The sequence below is a fragment of the Bemisia tabaci genome, chromosome 10 (genome assembly GCF_918797505.1).
Source record: "Bemisia tabaci chromosome 10, PGI_BMITA_v3".
In the NCBI taxonomy this organism is placed as follows: Eukaryota; Metazoa; Arthropoda; class Insecta; order Hemiptera; family Aleyrodidae; genus Bemisia; species Bemisia tabaci.
The window spans coordinates 18,024,662-18,047,123 of record NC_092802.1 but is presented as its reverse complement, the minus strand read 5'-3'; the positions used below and the strand labels follow the sequence as shown (position 1 = coordinate 18,047,123).

The following is a 22,462-nucleotide window of genomic DNA, read 5'->3' as shown; positions in this document are numbered from 1 at the left end:
CCGATTTTTTTTATGCCTATACATTAAAAAAAAATGCAAAATTTGCCGCCCCCCAAATTTTCCGCCATGGGCCGCGGCCCATGTGGCTACCCCCTTGATCCGGCCCTGTGCACACGATAAAGTTGCGACTGACAATCTCTGTTGATTCCAAAGAGAAATATTAAAAAATTCACTAGCGAACTAATAATACGTCGCAAACTGATTGCGGTGGACGCACGGGTCGTTAGTATGTTGGAATTTTTTCCGCTAACGTGCGTTAAAAACTCAGCATTAAGCTGAAAATTCTCACAACAGAGGGAAAAACTCCTTTGGAGTACTGGTTTCTGTCATAGAGGACTTGAATATGGACGTAACTAGTGTTGCACCAAACAGCATATCTCTATGAGGGAAACCAGTACTCCAACGGAGTTTTTCCCTCTGTTGTGAGAATTTTCAGCTTAATGCTGAGTTTTTAACGCACGTTAGCGGAAAAAATTCCGACATACTAACGACCCGTGCGTCCACCGCAAACAGTTTGTGTAAAAATCGCCTGGCAAGGCTTATGCGGAGCTGTTTGGATAATCGCTTACTAGATGGCGTAAGTTTACTTGCCGCCAGCGTCCGCTTGCCCAAGTCTCGGGCTGGTTTTCACGACCTCTCGAGCTTGGTAGCAGGGGATTCGGGGGGCTGCACTGCACTGATAATTGGCCCATCAAGTCCGAAACGCGTCTGCAGTTGCCTTCCTGAATGCGCAAGGTAGATTTACGCAGGTATGGAAAAGTTGAAAACTTCCCATGATCCTCAGTACGTGTCACATGACTACGTGACGTAGGTTAAGGAGCCCGTTTTTTAATTACATTACAATCAAATTAACATTCAAACGTTTGTGCGTTTAAACGTTAAAATTAATATCGCATTATCAAAATTGTGCAAAAAATCCCACAAAATTTTGACAAACGATAAACCGAACATAATAAATCAAAATAATCAAAACATTCAAAATGGCTGACGTTAAGGGGCCGCTGGAGAGCCAATCAGAGGCCAGTTGTTAAGTTCTGTCCATACCTGTGTAAATCTACCTTGTGATAGAGTCCCTTTATACCCAGAGTTACGACAACTCGATTATCAGCTGACTGGCAGCCGTCCTTGGCTGGCCATGGAAGCCGAAACGAGTGCACCCAAACGAACGATATTGAGGGATAAGGATCAGGAATCCTGCGATGTCTGTCACACAAAAACAACAACATCAACAAAGTGATCAATTAAAAAGAAAATGAGATTGGTTTGTGAATAATTTCTTAATCTATTTTCATTTTGGACCTATGGAAATAACAATTTACTCTTGATAAACCACAATTAGGTAATATTTTCATTATTCTTGTTCACATTCGAGGTACCGCCATCTTGGTGCACTCGTTTCGGCCTCCATGAGCGAGAACCAATCAGAATTGGATTTTTTTTTAGGCCACTTTCAGCCCAATCCTGGCCCAACCAAAAGTGAGTTGTCGTAACTCTGGGTATAAAGCGACTCTACCTTGTGAATGCGGGCGTATCTAGTGTCGCACCAAACAGCATATTTTTAAGAGGGTAACCAGTAAACCAGTACTCCAAAGGAATTTTTCCCTCTGTTGTGATAATTTTCTGCTTAATGCTGAGTGTTTGACGCACGTTAGCGGAAAAAATTCCAACATTATAATACGTCGGTAATAAACAGACAACGTTGCACCGCGAGTGTGTTTTTTTCTCAGCATCATCGTGAGAGCTAGTTCCTGCCTCCCCGAACACACAGCTAGAGCGAAAACACTGAGTTTTCCAAATTTTTTCCTCTAAAGTTTTACGCACTATCTTCCTTTCCATCAAGCACACTCCGTCACACCTTTTTTTTTTTAAAAACTTTTTACCTCACAACCGCTTACTTTTTTTGGGGAACACCGGGTTCCCCATGCGATCGCGCATATAGAAAACTACGCTTGTGGGATCGCAGAAAGAGAAGATTAAATGTCTGTTAGATGGCTGCATTGCATTCTCACACACTCGCGGAGCGTGTAATGACGGGCTCGAGTTAATGGACACTTTAACCGTTGTAGATTTGACCCATTTGGAGAAAGTTTTAGGCATAGTAAAATAAGGAAACAGGGATTGGCTATGTCAGTTATGACTATTTAACTTCCTATTCAGCTGTCAGTGTGAATTATTTCTTCAATATTCTTTCAGGATGAAGTGTTTTTTAGTGGTGATTGTGTTCGTCCTATCTTTCGCCGGCGACGGAGAAAACATGTATCAGGTATGTTCTGATGTGCGGTTGGAAAATATGTTTCAGGTACGTTTTGCTGTGGTTAGGAAATATGTTTGAGGTATGTTCTGCCGTGGCTAGGAAAACTACCTGATCTGAACACAGCCGAATTCATCAAAGCACGAATTTTTCGAAAAACCGGTGATTTATTTCTTTAAATTGTACAGATTTATAATATATGTGGAAATATTCCATAGAAAATATCCGTACATTTTTTTATAGATGTGGTAAGTTCTTAGTGCGGCATAGTAAATTTTAGGGCCTAATTTTAAAGATTTCCCTTCACGAAAAAAGTTTCATGACTTTAGGCTCGATTTGAAGTCAGAGGCTGCTTAAACGCCCAACTCTTTTTTTATACGCTGAGTTCCACGTCTGGTCAAATTCACCCGTATTTAAATACATTGATTTCGATAGTTTTCAAAGTATTATGTATGTTTTTCTGGGTTTTGGAGGGTGAATAATATTTTTTTTTTTTTTTTTTATGGTAAATTTTTACCTTTTTGGTAACATACTGGCGCTTTCTCACCCCCCTCCCTTCCTTATCCGACATGTGACTCGCCCACAAGAGATAAGTCAATTTCACCTGCTTTGGGATTTCTAGGGCTAGTGGTCAAAATAAAAGTTCCTTGACTTTTCTCAAATTTCAAATATAAAAGACACCTCAACACGCCTCGATGACGACGCAAAGATACAAGTATCAGTGCTTGATAAATGTCTATCTTGCATTTAGAATTTTGAAGCCTCGCCGGTTAGAGGCGATAGGTCGCAATGGAGATGTTGCACGTGTGAGGAATTTGCGGATTGATTGTTGATTCTTACGTAAAAGTTCGCGAGAAACACGATGGTGTCACTGGTTTTCTCTGAAATCAGCTCCCAAGCTCAAAAAAAGCTCTCAAGTTGAGGCCAAAATGGAGGGGATATCCCACGCTATCCTGAGAGTCCACCTCTACATCAAGACAAACTCTCCATGCAAAGATAGGGAGCAAATACATTGACGGGGCTGCCACTTTATTTGGGGACTCCAAAACTGAACTGCGATTCCTTACTGCCATCCATATAAGCACCTCGATGTTGCATGTGTGGAAAGCTACTCAACATTAATTCTTTGAAAATTTTATGATTTTTTTTTTCCTGAGCGAATAACGTCTGTGCAAACTTCAAGGAGCGAAATTGATTTGTTCACCCCCCAATTAAATAAAACAAGAGCGTACATTTTTAAACACCGCAAACGAGATACGTGGCATAGGAGGTTCACCGTCGATATGCTGTTTCTGTAATGATCCAGAAAATGGCTAATTTTTGCATGACGTGTGTAATTTATAAATAATTTGTGTGGAAAGGGGAAAAGAAAGATAAGGAACGTAAATGGATCGAAAAAATGAAAAAAGTGACGGTTACTGTCGAGGACGTTACTAAGTGCCAATCCCATTTTTGAATTCTTTTCCGTCAATATTCCATGTGATTCAAATTAAAAAAATTCAAAAAAATTCACTGAGTGCCATGCTTCCGTTTGAATTAACAGTAATTCACTGGAAAAAAAAACAAAAAAAAAACACATTGGATCTAGAGTCCAGACTCTTGAAAACATTGACAAAACAAGATAAAAAACTCTTGATTCAATCGGATTTTTGCTTGAATCAAAACGAAATCCGCTTAAATTAAGAGGCTTGGTTCTTGATTTAAGCTAGATTCTGATTGAATCAAGAGTACTCTTCCTTGTCGATGTTTTTAAGAATCTGGATTCTAGATCCAATGTGTTTTTTTCCAATGTTATCCAGCGCTATCTTGCCTAATGTCTATTGAGTGGCCCAATTTTACGTACACTGGGAGAATAATTCGGATAGGGGACATTTCAGGGCGGGAAAAGTCGAAAAATGAAGTTCATAATTTTCCTTGAAAGTTGTGTTTTCTCATTTCTGTATGATTTCTGGGATCTAAAAACGTTCATGGTCCCGACTTTTTAAAATTTTTTTACTCAGTTATTCCAATTCAAATTTGAGCTATTCGTGACTCACTTGAGCGTGACGGGTTTGAGTTTCGGAGTAAAAAAGCAGCACCTGCCGCCATCCTTGGAAACGGAACAAAATGAGCACCAGATATCTAGCTGGGCTGCTACCCTTTAACAAATTGCATGCATAATTCCAATAGAAAAACATATCAGATTAAAAAGAACGAACGTGACGGATTTGAAATCTCAAGAAACAGAATGATTACTTGCCAAATGATGTTGTCGCGATACCCGAACACTTCAACCTGCGAAAGAAAACATTTCCTCCCACTTCAGAGCATTTACTGGGCAACACCTACGCCGCACAGTGGATCGAGTCAATTAGAGAGGTCGAACATGAAATTTTAAACTGCAAATTTTGATGTTTATTTCGTCACATTTTATATTTCGAGGGGTGCTTTAAGAAGAAAAGTTTACGAAAAAACCGATGGAACCACTTTCAGAACCTCAAAACTTTATATAAACGGAGTTTTAAGCGTTTAAAGTTTCCGAATTTTGTCCGACCTCTCCTATTGACTCGATCCACTGTGCACCGGCCAAATTACGAGAGCGCTACTTACGCGCTTTTTGGTGATCCTTCATGTCAATTAGTCTAGGTGTGACGGGCTTGAGTCTGATTTCATGATCGCTCTTACTCCGCTTGTAAAAAAAACTATCCTGCGGATGTTTCATCTTTTAAATCTTACTATATTAAAAAAATGTAAGCCGTTTTTGTGTGTGGGTGGTTTCACGATAACTGGAATAGTTTTGTCGCCGTAACAGACAACACATTTTTCGGTCATATTTTTAGTATAGTAATGATAATCACTCGAATTCATTTGCATTAATCTACACAGGGTTACGTATTATAACGCTTTTCAAAGATTTATCGCTAAACTTTTTAATTCTAATATATAAATGACCGAAAATGTGCTGTCTGTTACGCTGAATTTTTACCGCGTAACAGACAGCACATTTTCGGAATTTACATAATATTAATTGAGAAGTAGAGCAATAAATCATAAGAAAGCGTTATAATACATAACCCTTTGAAGATTAATGCGAAAAAATTAGAATGGTTATCATTTCTAATAAAAATATGACCGGAGAATGTGTTGTCTGTTACGGCGACAAAACTATTCCAGTTATCGTGAAACCACCCGTGCACGTTTGTGTCGATTTGCTTTCTCATTGGCCCCTCATTAACATGATGGATAGATAGAATTTATGGATGCATACAACCTATAGTAAAAAGCTCTGGCACAAGTCAAATTTACAATTTATACAACAATTTAAGCAAAATGAAATTATACAGGTTCTCCGAAAAATTCTTTCAGACTATAATAGCAGGGCCGGGTTTACCTACTTGCCGCCCATGAGCCGCCTGTATTTTGCCGCCTCCTTCTCATTCGTCTTGAAACATCAATAAAAACCATCAAGTGAACGTGCCATCGAGGGAGGGGTGCATAAGACGCGTTTACTCGTGTTGAACACATGTTTTGGGAATGCCCTGTCAACACTACTAGCAGAAGTTAAGTTTCGTAAACCTATCTCTGTGTGGACAATGCCTTTCATTCATAAGAAATGAACAAAAAATTATGAAAGAACAAACACGAGTGCGGTTTAATGATTTTAACTTCCGCGGCCGCGCCGCGCAGACCGCACCGTGTTTGGCGCAATGCGTGAAGTATTCACGCAGTCTTGTAGGCGCTATGCCGCCATGCGTCTCACGACCGCACTGTGTTTGGCGCAATGCGTGAAGTATTCATGCATTCTCGTAGGCGCCATCCGTTTCACGCTGACCACAATAACCGCACTGTGTTTGATGCAATGCGTGAAGTATTCGTGCAGTCTTGTAGGCGCTAATATGTGTTATATGCCGATCGCCGCGCCGAGGGCTTCTCCTTTTCATCTCAAGTCCTCGTCATCATTGCTCTCTGCGCCGCGCCGTTCCAGGCCAAATTGCGTGTTTGGTTTCTCTCTTAACTCGACTACTTAAAGGTGCTGTCTCTTGTATCACTGAAAGACGACAAAATTAAAAATTACTACTCTCAGGAAATGAGAGCTTTTGTCGCCTTTTCTCGTTTGTAATTTTTTTTTCTAAATCCGATATTTTTTTACACCTACTTTTAAAAAAATTGCAAAATTTGCCGCCCTCTAGATTTGTCGCCATGGGCCACGGCCCATGTGGCCATCCCCGAAATCCGGCCCTGTAATAATAGGCTTTATTTTTGAGTTTTATTTTCAATTGGTTAAGGAATATTTAATAATATATGAAGGAATAATATTTTAACCAATCAGGAAACGTCATTGAAAATCCTCGGGAATTTTAAATGAAATCTTCGATACATAGGTCTTCGACCTATTGGTATAGTCTTGATCTATCGATCTTCGACATATCGATCATCGACCTCTTGTTAAAAAAATGAGGCAAAGCTCGCAAAAGGTCCTGGCTGATTTATAAAACGATTTGATAAATTGACTATCATCGAGTTACGGGTCACCAGGACCAGACTGACGTTTTCATCGTTTAGTACGTTGAAAATAAGGATTAGAGTTATTCAAATCTCCTGTGAGATTTTTTCGTGGCTGGTATAACCAACCTCTACCCAAAGAACCTAAAATCGAAAGAAGGGATTGCGATTAAAAGTTTTGAGCGACCAGTCACAAGTCCTGCCAGTATGCTCTCCCATTAGCTGAAATCCACCCGTATCAACGTTTTTAAGCGCTTTAATTCAAACTTTTCGCTTATAGAAAAAACAATGATCTACTCTTTTTTTCAATTATTTTTCTTGTATTTGTTATTAATTCTTCTTTTCACAGATGTTTAATGTTTTTATTATCTATGAGAGGAGTTGTAACCATTAATGTTGATTTTGGATATTTTATTACCTATTTTTATTTCAAATTATTCAATCAATTGTTACGAATTTTATTTTATCTTTTCATTTAATGGGTTTTCATTTTTCATAATTTTCTTAAATGTGTGCTTAAATTCATACCTTGTTCAGCGGTACATTACAAGGCGAGAGGCAACATTCTTTTCGGTGAGATGATAGTCTGAACAATGTTACGTAACTTTAAAATATCGATGGCGAAACTACAAGACTGCCGTGCTAAGGAAAAACGCCGTATGAACATTCGAGAGTTGCCAAATTTCCCTGGATAAAACATGTATTTTTGACGAAATTCATTCATATTTTTCCTTGAAATTTTCAGGTATGTTACATTAAATTGCGTGCAAAATTGTCTGAAAATTTCGGGGAAAAATATTCACAATTTTCCCAGAATATTTTGATTTTATTGAAGAAAACTTGGCAATGGCTAAGTATGGCTCATTCGGCGTTCTTCCTTTAGCGGAGGCTTCCCTCAATGAAATTCGGTCAGAAGCTTCTGAGCTTGTTTTCTCAAAACTTCATTTTTGCACTTACTGCTCTGTTCGCTATCACGGCAGTGGTAGCTCCACCGTCGATATGCATTACTGACGATCCACGGAAAAACGAGTTTAGGGCTGGTACCTGCGCGGAAGGTCCCAGCCCTAACCGGGTAGGTAAAATTGATTTACCTCATACCCCATAGGGGCAGGCCCGGCGCGGGTAGAGCACAAACCTACGTGCTTCAGGGTTCAGCCCTACTTGGTAAGGGCTGGACCCTGTCCAGGTAGGGCTCGGCCCTACCCGCGCAGGGCCTGCCCCTGTGGGATATGAGGTGAAGCAATAGAGATGTTACATGTGAGAGGGATTTGCGATTTGACTGTTTATTCTTATGTAAAAGTTCGCGAGAAACACGACAGTGCCACTAGTTTTCTCTGAAATCATCTCCCAAGCTCAAAAAGAGCTCTCAAAGTGAGACCAAAATGGAGGGGATATCCCACGCTATCCTGAGAGTCCACCTCTACATCAAAACAAACTCTCCATGCAAAGATAGGGAGCAAATACATTGACAGGGCTGCCACTTTATTTGGGGACTCCAAAATTGAAAACGCGGCAACCCTGCTAATGTATTTGCTCCTTATCTTTGCATGAAGAGTTTGTTTTGACGTAGAGGTGGATTCTCAGGGTAGGGTCGGATATCCCCTCCATTTTGGCCTCACTTTGAGAGCTTTTTTTGAGCTTGGGATATGATTTCAGAGAAAACCAGTGGCATCATCGTGTTTCTCGCGAACTTTTACATAAGAATCAATGGTCAAATCGCAAATCCCTCACACATGCAACATCTCCATTCTAGGTCCCAGCCCTAATCTAACTTTTTCCGTGGCTGACAATCGACCATTCGGTTTTCAGGAATCTCCCCCGTCCACCCCCGATTACCCCTCCGATGCGAGGCTGGTGTTGAAATCGCTCATGAATAACAACCCCTGCAAGGACTTCAATACTTTCTCGAGGAGACTCTACAAAGCTCGAGCGGTGGGCGAGTGCGTGAACGCCTTCAAGGCCATGAAGCTCCTCAAGGACGAACTTCTGATCCCCGAGTGCGACGACGTCGACACCATCCAATGCACCGAGTCGTACCTCAATTGGTACTGCTCCGGGTACATCACCCGAAAACAACCAACCACCAGGGGAACCGAGGGGGGCTTTTGCAGGAGTTGGTGGCAGGGGGGATCATCGACGCTGAAGAGAGAGAGGGTTTGGTTGACATCCTGTTACAACCCCGACTCGAAACCAAGCGACTACAAGAGGAGCCAAAGCGAGTTCCAGAGGAGCCAAAGCAACTTCCAGAGGAGTCAAAGCGACTACCAGAGGAGTAAAAGCGACTACCAGAGGAGCCAAAGCCGTGGTTCTTCTGGGGAGAACGGTGGTCTGAGGTTAGGACCCGCGATGCCCTCGCAACGGGCTCCCCCGCGGTTCAAGGGGCACTATCTACCCTGGAAGGCGCACTAGGGGCCAGCGGGGACAGGCCTAGGGTCGCCGGGGGGTACACGAGGTCGTAAGCAGAACACTTGGAGAATAAAGGATTGTTGCTCTTGAATTGTGAAAAATAAGTCATTTATCAGGGTGCTTAGTTGTTTTTCTCATTTTGAAAATTCCTGATTTTTGACTGCTAAATCCTGATTTCACGGGGCGATAGCTATGTCTACGGACAGATTCTGTACCATTCTTTGTATATTTGTTTTGTAATATATATTGAATAAAGATAGAAGGGGAATGTCGCGGATATTTAAAAAAATAAAAAAATCCCGATTTCATAATTTTTCCAACCCTGATCAAATCCTAATTTTTTGCGGTGAAAAATTGTGAGAAAATTGGCGAATGTAACTCCACAAAAATATATGTAGTTAGATAAAAAAAATCCGATCGGACAGCCAACTTTTCTCAAATCCTGATTTTGCGACCGATTTTTCCTCAAATCCTGATGAAATCGCAATTAAATCCTAACTGACCTTAAATCCTGATAGAATCGGGGAAATTCTGATGCTATGGACACCCTATTTATTCGGAGTTAAATTGATCAGTTTAAAAATGAGGATTGCATATGATAGCGGGCCAGAGTGAATAAGTCAGGATCAGTACCAAAGCGATGAGGGATTTTTGCATCTGAGGCAATCTCTCCGTTAGGTGCTTTTGACGCCCACGGCCACGGAAGGGAAAGAGAAGGACCTTAATAGATTACCTTGTAAAAACGAAACTCCTAAAAATGTCAGGAAACTGAGCGTTTTGAAGATTCTTCAAAATAAATAAGAGGGCATTCGCCTTTCACGTCTGTAAAATTTTGGAAAATTTCGTTGAGGAAAGAAAAATTAAGTTTTTGAAACGTCATTTTCATTCATGAAAGGCTACTTTAGCGCAAATATTTCATCGCCGCTCTGACGTAAGGGCGTTTCTCAGATTCCATGTTGGCCCTGTTTTACATATGAGTCCATGCTTTCTAGGGCTCATGAGGAAATCGAGATACGCCCTTACGTCAAAGGAGTGACGATTTGAAGATGAGCCGTAATATACCCTTGGAGAATTTTTCAACACCGTATAATACCTTGGGATCGGTAACATTTTTGAGAGTGAAGTGGGGCGAGTTTGGACACCGAAGCCAGCTTCGAGACCTTCGAAATTTTTAAAATTATTCGACTTTCAAAAAGTTACTAATGAAACTTTTAAAAGTTCCAGAAAGTGCACGATAGCTCAAAAATTAATTTAAAGTCCACCAAAAACAATGTGCATCACGACGACACTGCCTCCTTGATATTATCGCCTGAATGATGCGACTATTGCTGCTTCAAAGCCACTTATATTGCATATTCAAATAATTGAAGGCGTCCTGCCTTTTCATCACTTCGTGCACTGGGCAATTCTAGTAATGAGTCACTTGCCAGGCAATGTGCAGAAACAGAGCACTACGTATCAACGCCGTGAGAGCATTTATTCGTTTAACTGAATGTTTAGAATTTTCAGAATTTAATAATTCAGTTTTATACTTTAGAAACTCAACGTTAGAAACTTAAGTCGTGGTTATTTCAGTTACTCTCCAGTGATTTTATGTTGCTACTGACAAATTGTTTGATCAAAAGCCATGGGCGAATGTGTATATTCTGAATCTTGAAAATGAAAGTGTGTTATTAATTTTATTTCTAATTTTTTTCCATACCTGTATCTTTCAATCAAAATGAATTCTGTTAACTTTTTTAAAGTTTGAAAAAAATTTAAAGCCCATTTGGAGCCCAAGGAGCATTTGACACATTATACAAATTACAAAAAGACGAATTATATTACCAATATTATTTTATTGAGGCACAGGTATGGTTGCATTAGATGATTTGGTCCTAAGTCTACAGAAACTGAAAATTTGCCTCAACTTCATGGATTTTTAGGATTTTATTAGATAACTAGCAGGAAACCCGTGCTACGCACAGGAAAACCCCACCATCAGCAATCACTGTGATTAGTGATCAGTTACTAATTGTGTTTCTGAATTATTATCTACTATTTCAAAATTGGCGAGACGCACTGGTTTGATTAAAAAGTTGATATTAGTAGTATGCTGCTATTTTGGTCTGTTCTGCAATAAGCTCACATGATAATTATAATAATCAAAAATTCCCAATCAAAAGTTGGTTATTTTCATAAAGATTTGTTACTTTTGTCAGTTCAATGTTTAATTGAAGTTAGCTGGTGAGTTTCAGCCGCGAAATAATTACGGGATTTAACCAGCGGTTTCGTTTAATTCACAGCAATGGCGGGTTTGTCATCTACATCGCGGAGAAAACTTGATTTTTCCTGGGATTTTGTAAAACAAATTAGAAATTACACGATAATCACCACGGTATCACGGCAAATACGTCGTGTTCCTAGCGAATTTTTAAGATCATTACAATTGCGCGTTATTCACATCAATATCGTGGCATACACGCGAATCTCTGACTCAATTAAGATTACGTAAATGTGCGCATGAAACTCATAAACATCTGTTACTTGAGATGGGCGAAAACGTATGATTTTCCTTCAATTTTGTATGATACCACATACCCACTCCGGAGTTCAAATAGTTGCTCGCTTCAATTCTGCTTGTTAAAAAGTGACGAATTGGAAGAATCCAATCTTAATTTCACGAGAACCATATGGGATGTAACCATTGGTTTTCCTATATAAGATTTAATGTTTTGAAAAAAAAAAAAAAAAAAAAAAAAAAAAAGAGCATTAGCGATGATTTAAAATTTTGCAAGTAAGACTCATGTGTTTTGGTTAAACTATGATAGAAACAGAAAGCAGGTGAAGAATGTCGAAGCGATGTTCTAGTTTTGCTCCGCTGTCAGCACCGCGTCTGCAGGCGCACTGCGCAGTGTGACCGAGCCGTCATCACAGTATAGAACGCCTTCAATCTAGCAAGCGGCAATTTGGACATCTTCCGTGGTGAAATAGTTGTATCAAGAGCGCCCTCCACGATCGGAGTCAAATATTGATGAAATGCGCGCGAAACCCCCGCTTCTCCTCCGATTGAAGCGTTGCACACCGTCTTTATGTTCCATTTTGATTTATTTATTTTATTTTTGAAGCCAAGCAACAGCTTCTCTCAAAATTTCCCGAGAATTTGCCTTAATTATTTCAAAACAGAAGATAAAAGTAACAAAAAGTAACCCCAGGCGACGTGAAGACTAAATCACAACAATTTTTTTACTTTCGAACTTGAGCAGGTAAATTTTTTCAGAAAAAAAAAAAAAAAAAAAAAAAAAAAAAAAACCGAAACGAAAGGTTCCGCGGAGCACATTTTTCACTAATCTTGCAAAAAAACGGAAGAAAACTGGAACCAATGCGCGAACCAATCGCGAAAATCGCGAACCAATGTCATAGAATGAAGAGACTACGTCAGTCTCTTTATTCTATGCCGATGCATAGACAGATTTTCCAGACTTTCACATCCCTGAGAGAGTAGCCCGGCAACGGATGCACGAGTCGGAGCTCGCAAAAATCATGGCGCGGCGTTTCCAACAGCGCGACGCCGAACTCGTTCCATCCTCCTCGCACTCGTTGGACGCCGAACTCCTTCCATCTTCTTCGCACCCGTTGCGCGTACCAGAAGAACGTACGTAAAATTTATCAGCTGTCTTCCAGCGCGAGACGCGGAAATCGCTCTATCTCGCTCGCACTCTCTCTTGCACCCGTTGTCCTTACGGGAAAATCGACACACGCGGACCGCGATATCCCGCGAACCGGCGGGCGGATCGCGAAATCCTCCCTTATCCGGCGCCTCGGGGTAGAGAGGGATCCCAGTGCGGAATCTCAGGGTCACACGGCCTCCCGTTCACGAGATCCGCTGATACGTGAGTGAGTCAGTCAGTCAGTCAGTCAGTGAGTGAGTCAATCAACGTGAAGTCTTTTATTAGTATAGATGCAGGGAATTGGTTGGAAAAGTTGATTTTGATGATGCTTGATGAAAATGCTTCCAATTTTCAGTTTTTAATACCCTTTCGAGTCAATCTGATGAATTAGGAGTACTTCCACCTCTACTGACAAGGAAGAATCACACTTGGATGTTAAACAACTAATCACTGAAATATTGATACATGAGTACTATTGCTCAGTTCACTGTAAACTTGCACAGATATATTTTTTCGGTAGAGAGTTTACCTTGAATCCCATTCCTTCTCAGATACATCACAAAACATTGTTTTTCTTGAAGGGATAAAGAATTTAGAGCAGCAATTTTGCAATAGAATAATTTTATTTACATTTTATCACTTACACAATACGTAGTTTTATAAAGTTCTTTTATATTTGTACAAAAATGAAAAACGTGCAATAAAACTACCATACAAACATTTATATCAATGAAATTATCTAACCAGGATTGGGGTTGAAATCCAGGGGATGTAATGAAACAAGGCTAAGTTAGACAGTGCATCATTGCCGCTGTCTGTTTCATTATGCGGAGCATATTAGTGCACACAGATAGAGAGGGTGAGCAGACTTCAATTAATCCTTTCATTCCTGTGCTTTCATTACTCTTAGGTATTGCTATTTTTCATTCAAATGGGCCATTAGACACCGCTTGAACTAGAAAAAAAGTCAAAAAGTTCTTAACTTAATTAAGTTCATGCCAAATAAGAAAGGAGCGGAAGATTTTCTTGAAGTCCACCACACTGCTGAGGAACAAAGAATGAAAGGGTCGCCTTAAAATTTCTCCTACTTATGATTGAATTTACAATAGCAATTTTCTTGACATCGATCACAAATTGTATATCCTGTTCCTTACAGAAATTTGTATCACAAGAAGAGAATACACATGAGTTACAAGAATAAATTATGATACAGAGGATAATCCAGATAGGTACAAAATAAATAAATAAACAAACTGATAGAAGATACCTTGAGAGGCTTTTGAAGATAATAATTTACAATTAACGCCCGAAAACACTTCTTTGAAAAACTTCGTCTGGAGACGATCATGCATTTTTTGATAGGATAAAAATAGAATGACTATCAATTATACTATAGATTTGAAATTATTTTTTTTTCCTTTTAAAAAATTGAGTGAAAATAATGAAAATCATGAGTCCCTGAAACTTTTTGATGTAAGGCATAATGTTAGGATTGGGAAGAAATTTGGAAACAAAAGCTTCCATTCAAAATAAGACAATACACAGAGTACAAAATTTACGAGCACAAAGCCAATAAATATAAATGGAACAACTTTAGTTAAGGTTTAATACATACATTTCCTCATTTTTACGAATGATTACACTACTCACAAGACATGAATAATTACGGTAGTCAAAACGAAGCCAAACTTTAATTACATCAGTTATTTATTTTATAGATATGTAGAAAAAATAGAAATAGAAATATAACTGAATTTCTACTGAGGAAAATCCGAGGAAGTTGAATCATTAGGAGAAGAATCAACAATGCTGCCTTGTTAAGGAAAAACGCTGTATAAACATTCAGAGGTTGCCAGATTTCTCCTAATAAAATGTTTCTTTTTGAGGAAAGTTAAGAATGTTTTTCCGTGAAATTTTTTGATAAATTTCATAAAATTGCAAACAAATTCTCTGAAAAACTGAGGGAACAATCAATCATAAATTTCCCAGAAAATTAGTGTATATTAAACAAAATTTGGCACCATCTGAAGGCTCATACGGCATTTTCCCTTCACACAATAAAAAAAAGGTAGAGAAAAGACCGGAAGGTTTTCCTTTTTTTGACTGAGGTGACACTTGAAGCATAAGACTTACAAAATGTCAGAAAACAATAAGTGGATTTTTTTTTAAATATGAGCAAAATTAAAAATCACTCTTTGATGCAGAATTATTTAAGCAACAGAAAACAGAGCCAGAAATTATAAGAACTAGAGACTTCATTTGATTCGGAAAAAACAACCAGTATCTAACAGCACATTACCTAAAGTCATTTCAAAAAATAGTTCGCACCAAAATTTCTAAACTTATCTCCGACAACTTGAGAATGGACCACTAGACAAGGTACAACTTTAAGCAATATGATACATGTTGTCTCATCAAAATTTTACAAAAAACACAATTTGTGCAACAAAAATTATTGAAAGTAGCTTCTAACAAAGATATTAATATCTTCCTATGTATAAATTTAAACTTACAGCTCCTAAAAAAACTTTGATCTACTTGCGTTGAATAGCACACTAAACGTTTTAGAAACAGTCTCCATGATATGAAATTAAGGCAACCTCACCTTGGCGCTTCAGCTTAGCTGTTGCACGTTGTTAAAACATGAACAATGCTTGACAGGAAAGGAACACTTCTAGATTAAGTAGCCTGCCAAAACCATTGTGGTGCGAGATTTGATTGATGTACTCTGTTTTTTTTAAGGAGCGCAAAATTCACATTTTTCTTAGCTAGTGATACATAAAAAAGGTAATATCTTGGTTATGAGTTCATTTCAGTAATTTTTGTTGTGCAAATCAAGTTCTAGGTAAAATTTCAAAGAGGAAACATATGTCAGAATGCTTGAATTTGTGCCTCATCTGATAATCCATTCTTCCTGATTATCCAAAGAAAAACTTTGGGATGAAAATTTCAGTCAATAAGTCAAATAAATATGCTAATGATTCTATGGTTAAGTTACAAAGAAGTCTTACAGCTCCGATCTATAGAGTTTTGACGTTTCACGCATTTTTCCTAACTTTTCAGTTCCCAGTCATTTCTATTTTCTAGGTCAAAAAATTGAAATTTACATGAGAGGATTTCCAAGATTTCCAGTTGAAAGATCCTTTGGGTCATACTTTGCAATTGGGAACTACTATTTCTGGCTCAACCATGAAAGCACCTATCTGCATAGGGAAACTAATGACTCTTTCAAGCATTGTTTTACGATGAGCCACAAATAGTGGCTCCTTGTCACAAAATTTAGTCCATTTAAAAGTCACACCTTTGCTGCTACACATCACAAAACTTTCTCCATGAAATTGAATGTTTTTCTCACCTTACAGATTGTTCCACTGAACTGAAGTAAGAAAATTGAAAATTGATGCTGCTACAGGACAAATCTGCACGTAACACTAAACTGTGACCTAAGATTTACAAGACTATTGGTATTCATTCCTTTTAATGGGTTAATTTTTTGAGGGTTTAAAAACACAAGTGCATTCTTAGACAAGGATTCGAGCAACGATCAGACTTCAAATTTTTTGCGCTGAAGTGCAATTGCCATGCCCACTAACAAATTTAGGAAGAGAGAGAAACATATTTCATAAAAGTAGTAAAACTTTGACCGCATAGGATTATAAGGAATGGCGCCTAACTAAGAGAAAAGCAGATATTCATAACTTAGGAAGAAGAAAATTGCCATATTGGACCACTGAATGAATAACCTTAGAAAAATATACGTAGAGTTAAAAATTACTTTTTAGACAGTACTCTTACCTACGATAAATGCAAAAAATTAAAACCAACAGCACATCCAGGGTCCTTCAATTTTTTGTCTCAGTTCAAAGGATTTGGATCTCAGTCGAAAATTTTTGCTAAATGAAAGACACGAGGAATCTAGGGTTGTTCAAAGAAACCAAAAGTTTTCAAAGATTTGCTTCCTAGGCATTTCCCTGTGTTTAGGGGTACCTGAAAATTTAGGCCTTTTAAGTGAAGCCTAGACACTTGCGCCACCGCTACCATTTTTCCTTGAAGAATTACATGGGTTTAAGTGGAGAAACGCAGGCCTTCCACTTGGAATTCAATTTTGGTGTACTAATTGCGGCAAAAGAATCAAGTCCTAAGTTTTTTTGGAAAAAACTCATGTGAGAGACATTTGCAAACGAGGAGATTGCACTGAAAAATGTTGGTATTTTGAACAACCCTGCAGGAATTACTAGAAAGAGTAAGATTGGAGCATCATAAGCCAAGTTTCCTCACGAGGAGTTCATGCAAGACACATTGAACAGATAGAAAATTTCAAAAATCGTAGTTAGAGAGGTGAGGTTTAATTCATATGAGGGAAATTAGCATTCACTGTTTGTTGAGTCATTTCAAACTCATTGCTCGCTAGTAAAACCAAAATCGGCATACACGAAAATTTGCTTCTGAAGTTAAATTTTTATATTAGCTGATAATGCTGGCTGAGTTTATAACAAATATCTTTAGAGTAAGAGTTAACTTCTGAAAACAAATTTGGTCCATGGAGATCATTGTTCTTTCACAAAACACACTCTTTGTACCCTATTTGCTTTATGTTGACTATGATTTTCGGGCGAGCAGGAAGTTTGAATTGATAAATATTGGAATTGCTATATTCTCACTCACTTTCTTTTCAGAAATTTTGAGAACTCAATTTGTTCAACAAGAAATTTAGATGAGTTAACATCTATTGAGATGCTTGCTTTCTGAACTTATCTGGTGTTTCAATGTTTCCTAGATACGAGACTCAATTAATTAATGACAAAAAAAGAAAAGAAACATCAATCCGAGATCAAAAGGTGCTCCTAAAACTGAGCAAACCTTAGCTTCATATTTCTTCAGAGCTGCTTTTAGATTCTTAGTGTTTAGCTCTATTCCACAAAAACAGCTGCACCTGCCTACTGAGTAACTATTTCACTCAAAATCAAACTTCTGATAGGCTAACTAAATCTTTCAGACCATAAGAAAACCGATCGTTTTGTTTAAATCGTTTAATTCATCCTCTGCGTACTGTGACTTTTGTGGCTTGGAGATAAAATTTTGATCTTGGTTCCTCTGGATGTGCTTTCAGTACAAAAAAGCTAAACTTTAAGGGTTAGTACACGCTTACCGCAGAGAAAAAGGAGTTTTAAGGGTAAAAACTCCGCTCTACAGCAGAACGGTTTGTGACATGTTACAGTACGAAGAGACAGTTAAAAATTAGAAAAATAGATGCGACTTGACAGAAATTTGAGAAAAAATCTAGGAGTAAAAAAAATTAAAAAATATCATCTGGAATAGAGCAGCTTCTGGCAGGCTCTGAGAGCTCTGTTGGTACGGCCGATCGAGTTTGCTGAACATTCGATTGGGCGTGGACCATCGTCACAAATTTACACCGTGAAAACCACACTGAATGATCAATCCAGGGTGATTTGTGGGAGCATCAGGCTTCTCCTGTTCAGCCACATTCTGAAAAAAGAAGACAAAAATATTTTAAAAAAGCCACTTTTGCTTTACCTCCTATAAGCTCACACTGTCAAAACATGGCCTAGTCACGTCATCACGACTGCTGCTTTCTGGTCGGTCAACTTTTAATAAATTTCATCCCCTTCATAGACATACTTTCCTAAACTTTGTAATATAATTTTTGGTTTTTTAATGAACTATTACGTTAGGAATAATTGTCAGATACTCTGCAGCAATATGCAAGTGACCCATTTCCTTTTTAAGTGGGATGTCTTTCTAAACATTCTAATCAGCGTCTGATTCTTTTTTTCATTCCCTAACGACCGCTAGTTACCGCTAAAGATTATTATTATAATTATTGGTAAATAGCAAAATGTAAGTACTTAGCACTGGTTAGGGCTGCTCGAATCATACTTGAACTGTTCCTCTAAACTAAATATTTTGAAGACTAACTTCAAACAGACATAACTGCCAAGAACATTTTTTGTGCCTAAATATTGAGGAGGATATCAGTATCTGAATGTCGAGTAGGTATTTCAGAGAGCACGTTATTTTTTTCTATGAACTGTCCGGTAAAATGCTTTAAAAGTAAGAATTAGTGAAGATAAAATTAATTATAATGAAACTCACCCAATTCCAGTGCCTAATAGGAGAGAGATGAAGTTCGTGAGGAATAGCGTGTAGAGGACTTCTTTCGAGAACAGACTATTTTTTCCTACTTTAGCGTGCCGGATTGTGTAGATTTTCTTCTTTGGGTGCTTGAACTTCCAATCCCTGGAGGAGAGAAAGAGTAGAATTAGAATTATAAAGGAGATAATTGTAATCAGTCATACAATCATCTACAGGCCGAATATCAATCTCGGCAGAGGAAAATATGGTTTAAAAAAAAAAAAACCAAAAAAACAAGAACACAGAAAAAACCCAGAAGAATCAAAATCTATGTAAAAAATGAAGTTGCAATCTAAAAGATACACAGGCGGGCAATTGAAATTATGAGTTTTGACCAACGATGACCTTAAAAATGGACCCCCCCCATTAAGTGGGGGATTATGCAAAAATTTAGACAGCTTACTTGGTATAACTCAAACAAAAAATTACACTGTACTCTAACAGTATAAATTATATTTCTGGCCTTCGTAGCCAGATATCCGTTGAAATTTTTTGGGCAGAGTGATGAAACCATATTAGGGGTTGATCAAATTAGAAAATAATGAAAGTTCATTTTTTTTACTGCTTTGGTGATAAGTTTTGGATACGCATTAAATGCCTGAATGATTGAAACTCATGGGCTGAAATACCAAGAAGGAGCAAATAATTATTCGATGCTTCTTAAATCTTGTATAGATTGGGATAAGAACAGCTGATACCTAAAAAAAAATTGGAAGCACTACGTATAGCTACTGATCTGTCGTGTTGGGTAGAAACGCTGTATGAGCCTTCAGACGTTCCCTTTCCTTTGACAATTCTTAAGTTTTTGGGAAAATGTATAAATATTTGTTGTATTGAGATTTTCAGCTTTATGCTGAATTTTTGACGCACGATGGCTAAAAAACTCCAACATACTGTCTTACGACCCGTGCGTCCACCGCAATCAGTTTGTATAAATATTTATTCATTGTTCGTAATTTGATCTAAAATATCTGAAAATATGCACAACTTTCTTCAAAAATAAATACTCTCCGAGAGACAGTTTGGCAAAATTTGAATGCTTGTCATGCGTTTGTCCTTGCCATGGCAGTGACAGGGCCGCATTAAGGGGGCGGCCACATGGGCCGCGGCTCATGGCGGCTTTTGCAATCTTTTAGAATGTAGGTATCAAAAAATAAGAGAAAACAATCGGATTCAGAAAATAAATTACAAACGAGAAAAGGCGACAAAACCTCTCATTTCCTGAGAATAAAAGTATATTAATTTCTAATTGTGTCGTCTTTCAGTGATACAAGGGTCACCTAATTCGAATTAAGTTGAGAAAAGTCAAGTCGAGTTTAGTCGGCTTAAGAGTTCGTCCTTCGTCGAGTTAAGAGAGAAACCAAATACGCAATTTGACCTGGTACAGAGCGGCGCGGCGGTCGGCATGAAACATAAAGCGCCTACAAGACTGCATGAATACTTCACGCATTGCGTCAAATACACTGCGGTCAGCAGCAGTCGGCCTCGGCTTGAAACGCATAGCGCCTACAAGACTACATGAATACTTCACGCATTGCGCCAAACAGTGTGGTCAGCAGCGGTCGGCGTGAAACGCATAGCGCCAGCGCCTCCAAGACTGCATGAATAGTCTTAAAGTTAATTTATTTAATAATGAAATTTTTTGATGACTTGAAAAATTAAAAAATAAAAACAAAGCGTGGGAACTCACTTGGGAGGGAGTGAATCAGGGCGACTGCTCCAGTTCCAAATCCAGTCTGTGTCATTAGCAGTGAATTCGCCATCCTAAAACATAAAGAAGAGGAAAAACCTTAGCGAAGACTCACATTTAAAATAAGCTTGAATATACTTCTGATTATAGTTCTTAAAATTGCAGGAGCCAAATATGCAATACGCACAGAATGCAGAGCAGGAGGATAACATTTCAAAAATTTTGAAGATATAATTTTTTCTCTTTTAAAACCTTAGAAAACATAGCGAGATCACTGCGCTATTTGGTAACAAATCGCTCATCCAACTTTTCTGGCGACCAGACAGAATTGTCCATCGGCCGCAGACTCTTCCAAGGTTGCTAAGTTGTGCGATGAAATAAATGTATTTCTAATTGTGAGAGGAAAATTACTGATTTCCCAGCACTGGCTGGGTAGAATGGATGGAGCCTCCTCTCTCCGCAGCAACGCCCGGTCAAAACAACGGCGTAGTTTTCGGCTGCACCACGCGGGCCCGAGCCCGGGAGGAGGGGGGCACTCGGTCATGAGATAAGCGTGGATAAAAAATTGGACCGAAATTATTCCCGCGGCCTTGGGAAGAGAGATCCAGCGCCGCACAGCGGACCGAGTCATTAGGAGAGGTCGGACAAAATTCGGAAACTTCAAGGGCTTATAACTCCTTTTAAACAAAACTTGGAGGTTCTAAAAGTGGGTCCGTCGGTTTCCTCGTGAAATTTTCTTCCAAAATCACCCCTTAAAATTTGAAATGTGACGAAATAAAACGTCAAAATTTGCAGTTTTAGTCAAAAATTTCATAACTCGATCCGCTGTGCGCCGCTTGACCGCGGGCGCGGCGAGGTGGGCCACACAACATCAACAAATCCGAAATTACCGGACCGTGGCAAAAGGGAGGATGCGGGACACGCCATCCAGCGGGTCGATTGTTGAATCGTTATCGAATGCTTCTGATCGATAAATCCCTATCTTAACAATACTATATATCGATCAAGGTCATTCGATAACGATTCAACAATCGAGGAGCAGCGGGTCGATTGTTGAATCGTTATCGAATGCTTCTGATCGATAAATCCCTATCTTAACAATACTATATATCGATCAAGGTCATTCGATAACGATTCAACAATCGAGGAGCAGCGGGTCGATTGTTGAATCGTTATCGAATGCTTCTGATCGATAAATCCCTATCTTAACAATACTATATATCGATCAAGGTCATTCGATAACGATTCAACAATCGAAGAGCAGCTTCGGTTACCGTTCTGACATTCTACGGAGGACAGCCGTAACTCCGTAAGTGCATTCGTCGATGAACAAACCGCTGGGTGGCGTGAAACGAATCAAACTTACGGAAGATTGCGAATTCCCGCGAAATCAAAATTTTAGGTACTAAAATTCCCAGACTCAGATTGTGAGCGCTGATTGGACCACAGTTAACAGGGATTTCCGAGATATTTTTTGCTCTCCCTCCCCCTCCCCAGCAAACTTTGTCATCCCCAGACAATTTTTTTCCAACTTTTTGAACATATATGTACGTAAAATACTCACGCTTCTACTAGGACCTTCGTCAATAGTTATACAGTCGAAGTCACAGTGGAAGCGTGTGTTTTTTACATAAATGATCAAAAATCAAGTAACAGATATTAATATTTTTAGAAAAATTCATCTAGAGTGCAGCATTTAAAAAAAAAAAAAAAAAAAAAAAAAAAAATCCCTGCAGTCTCAAAAGAACGACATGATACGGAGTGCGAAGCAAATTCCTTAAAATTTTCAAAGAAATGCGCACAAACGTTTTCTCCTAAAATATTACATTG

General features: G+C 38.7%; 2 protein-coding genes across 2 annotated transcripts in view; one reads left to right on the top strand and one right to left on the bottom strand.

The window, feature by feature from the left end:
• The first annotated feature begins 344 nt into the window (after nucleotides 1–344).
• On the top strand, nucleotides 345–9,405 carry LOC109033362 (uncharacterized). The gene is made up of 2 exons (XM_019045943.2): nucleotides 345–2,263; nucleotides 8,543–9,405. Exons 1-2 carry the CDS (start codon nucleotides 2,195–2,197, stop codon nucleotides 9,140–9,142), a joined length of 669 nt encoding a protein of 222 aa, XP_018901488.2. The 5' UTR covers nucleotides 345–2,194; the 3' UTR covers nucleotides 9,143–9,405.
• A 3,988-nt stretch (nucleotides 9,406–13,393) lies between these two features.
• BNIP3 (BCL2 interacting protein 3) overlaps nucleotides 13,394–22,462 on the bottom strand; it is an 87,176-nt gene continuing 78,107 nt past the window's right edge. The window contains exons 4-6 of the mRNA XM_019045956.2: nucleotides 20,633–20,706; nucleotides 18,904–19,047; nucleotides 13,394–18,276 (exon numbers count right to left, since the gene is read on the bottom strand). Coding sequence (XP_018901501.2) covers nucleotides 18,225–18,276; nucleotides 18,904–19,047; nucleotides 20,633–20,706 — 270 coding nt within the window. The 3' untranslated portion in view covers nucleotides 13,394–18,224. The remainder of the gene's footprint in view (nucleotides 18,277–18,903; nucleotides 19,048–20,632; nucleotides 20,707–22,462) is intronic.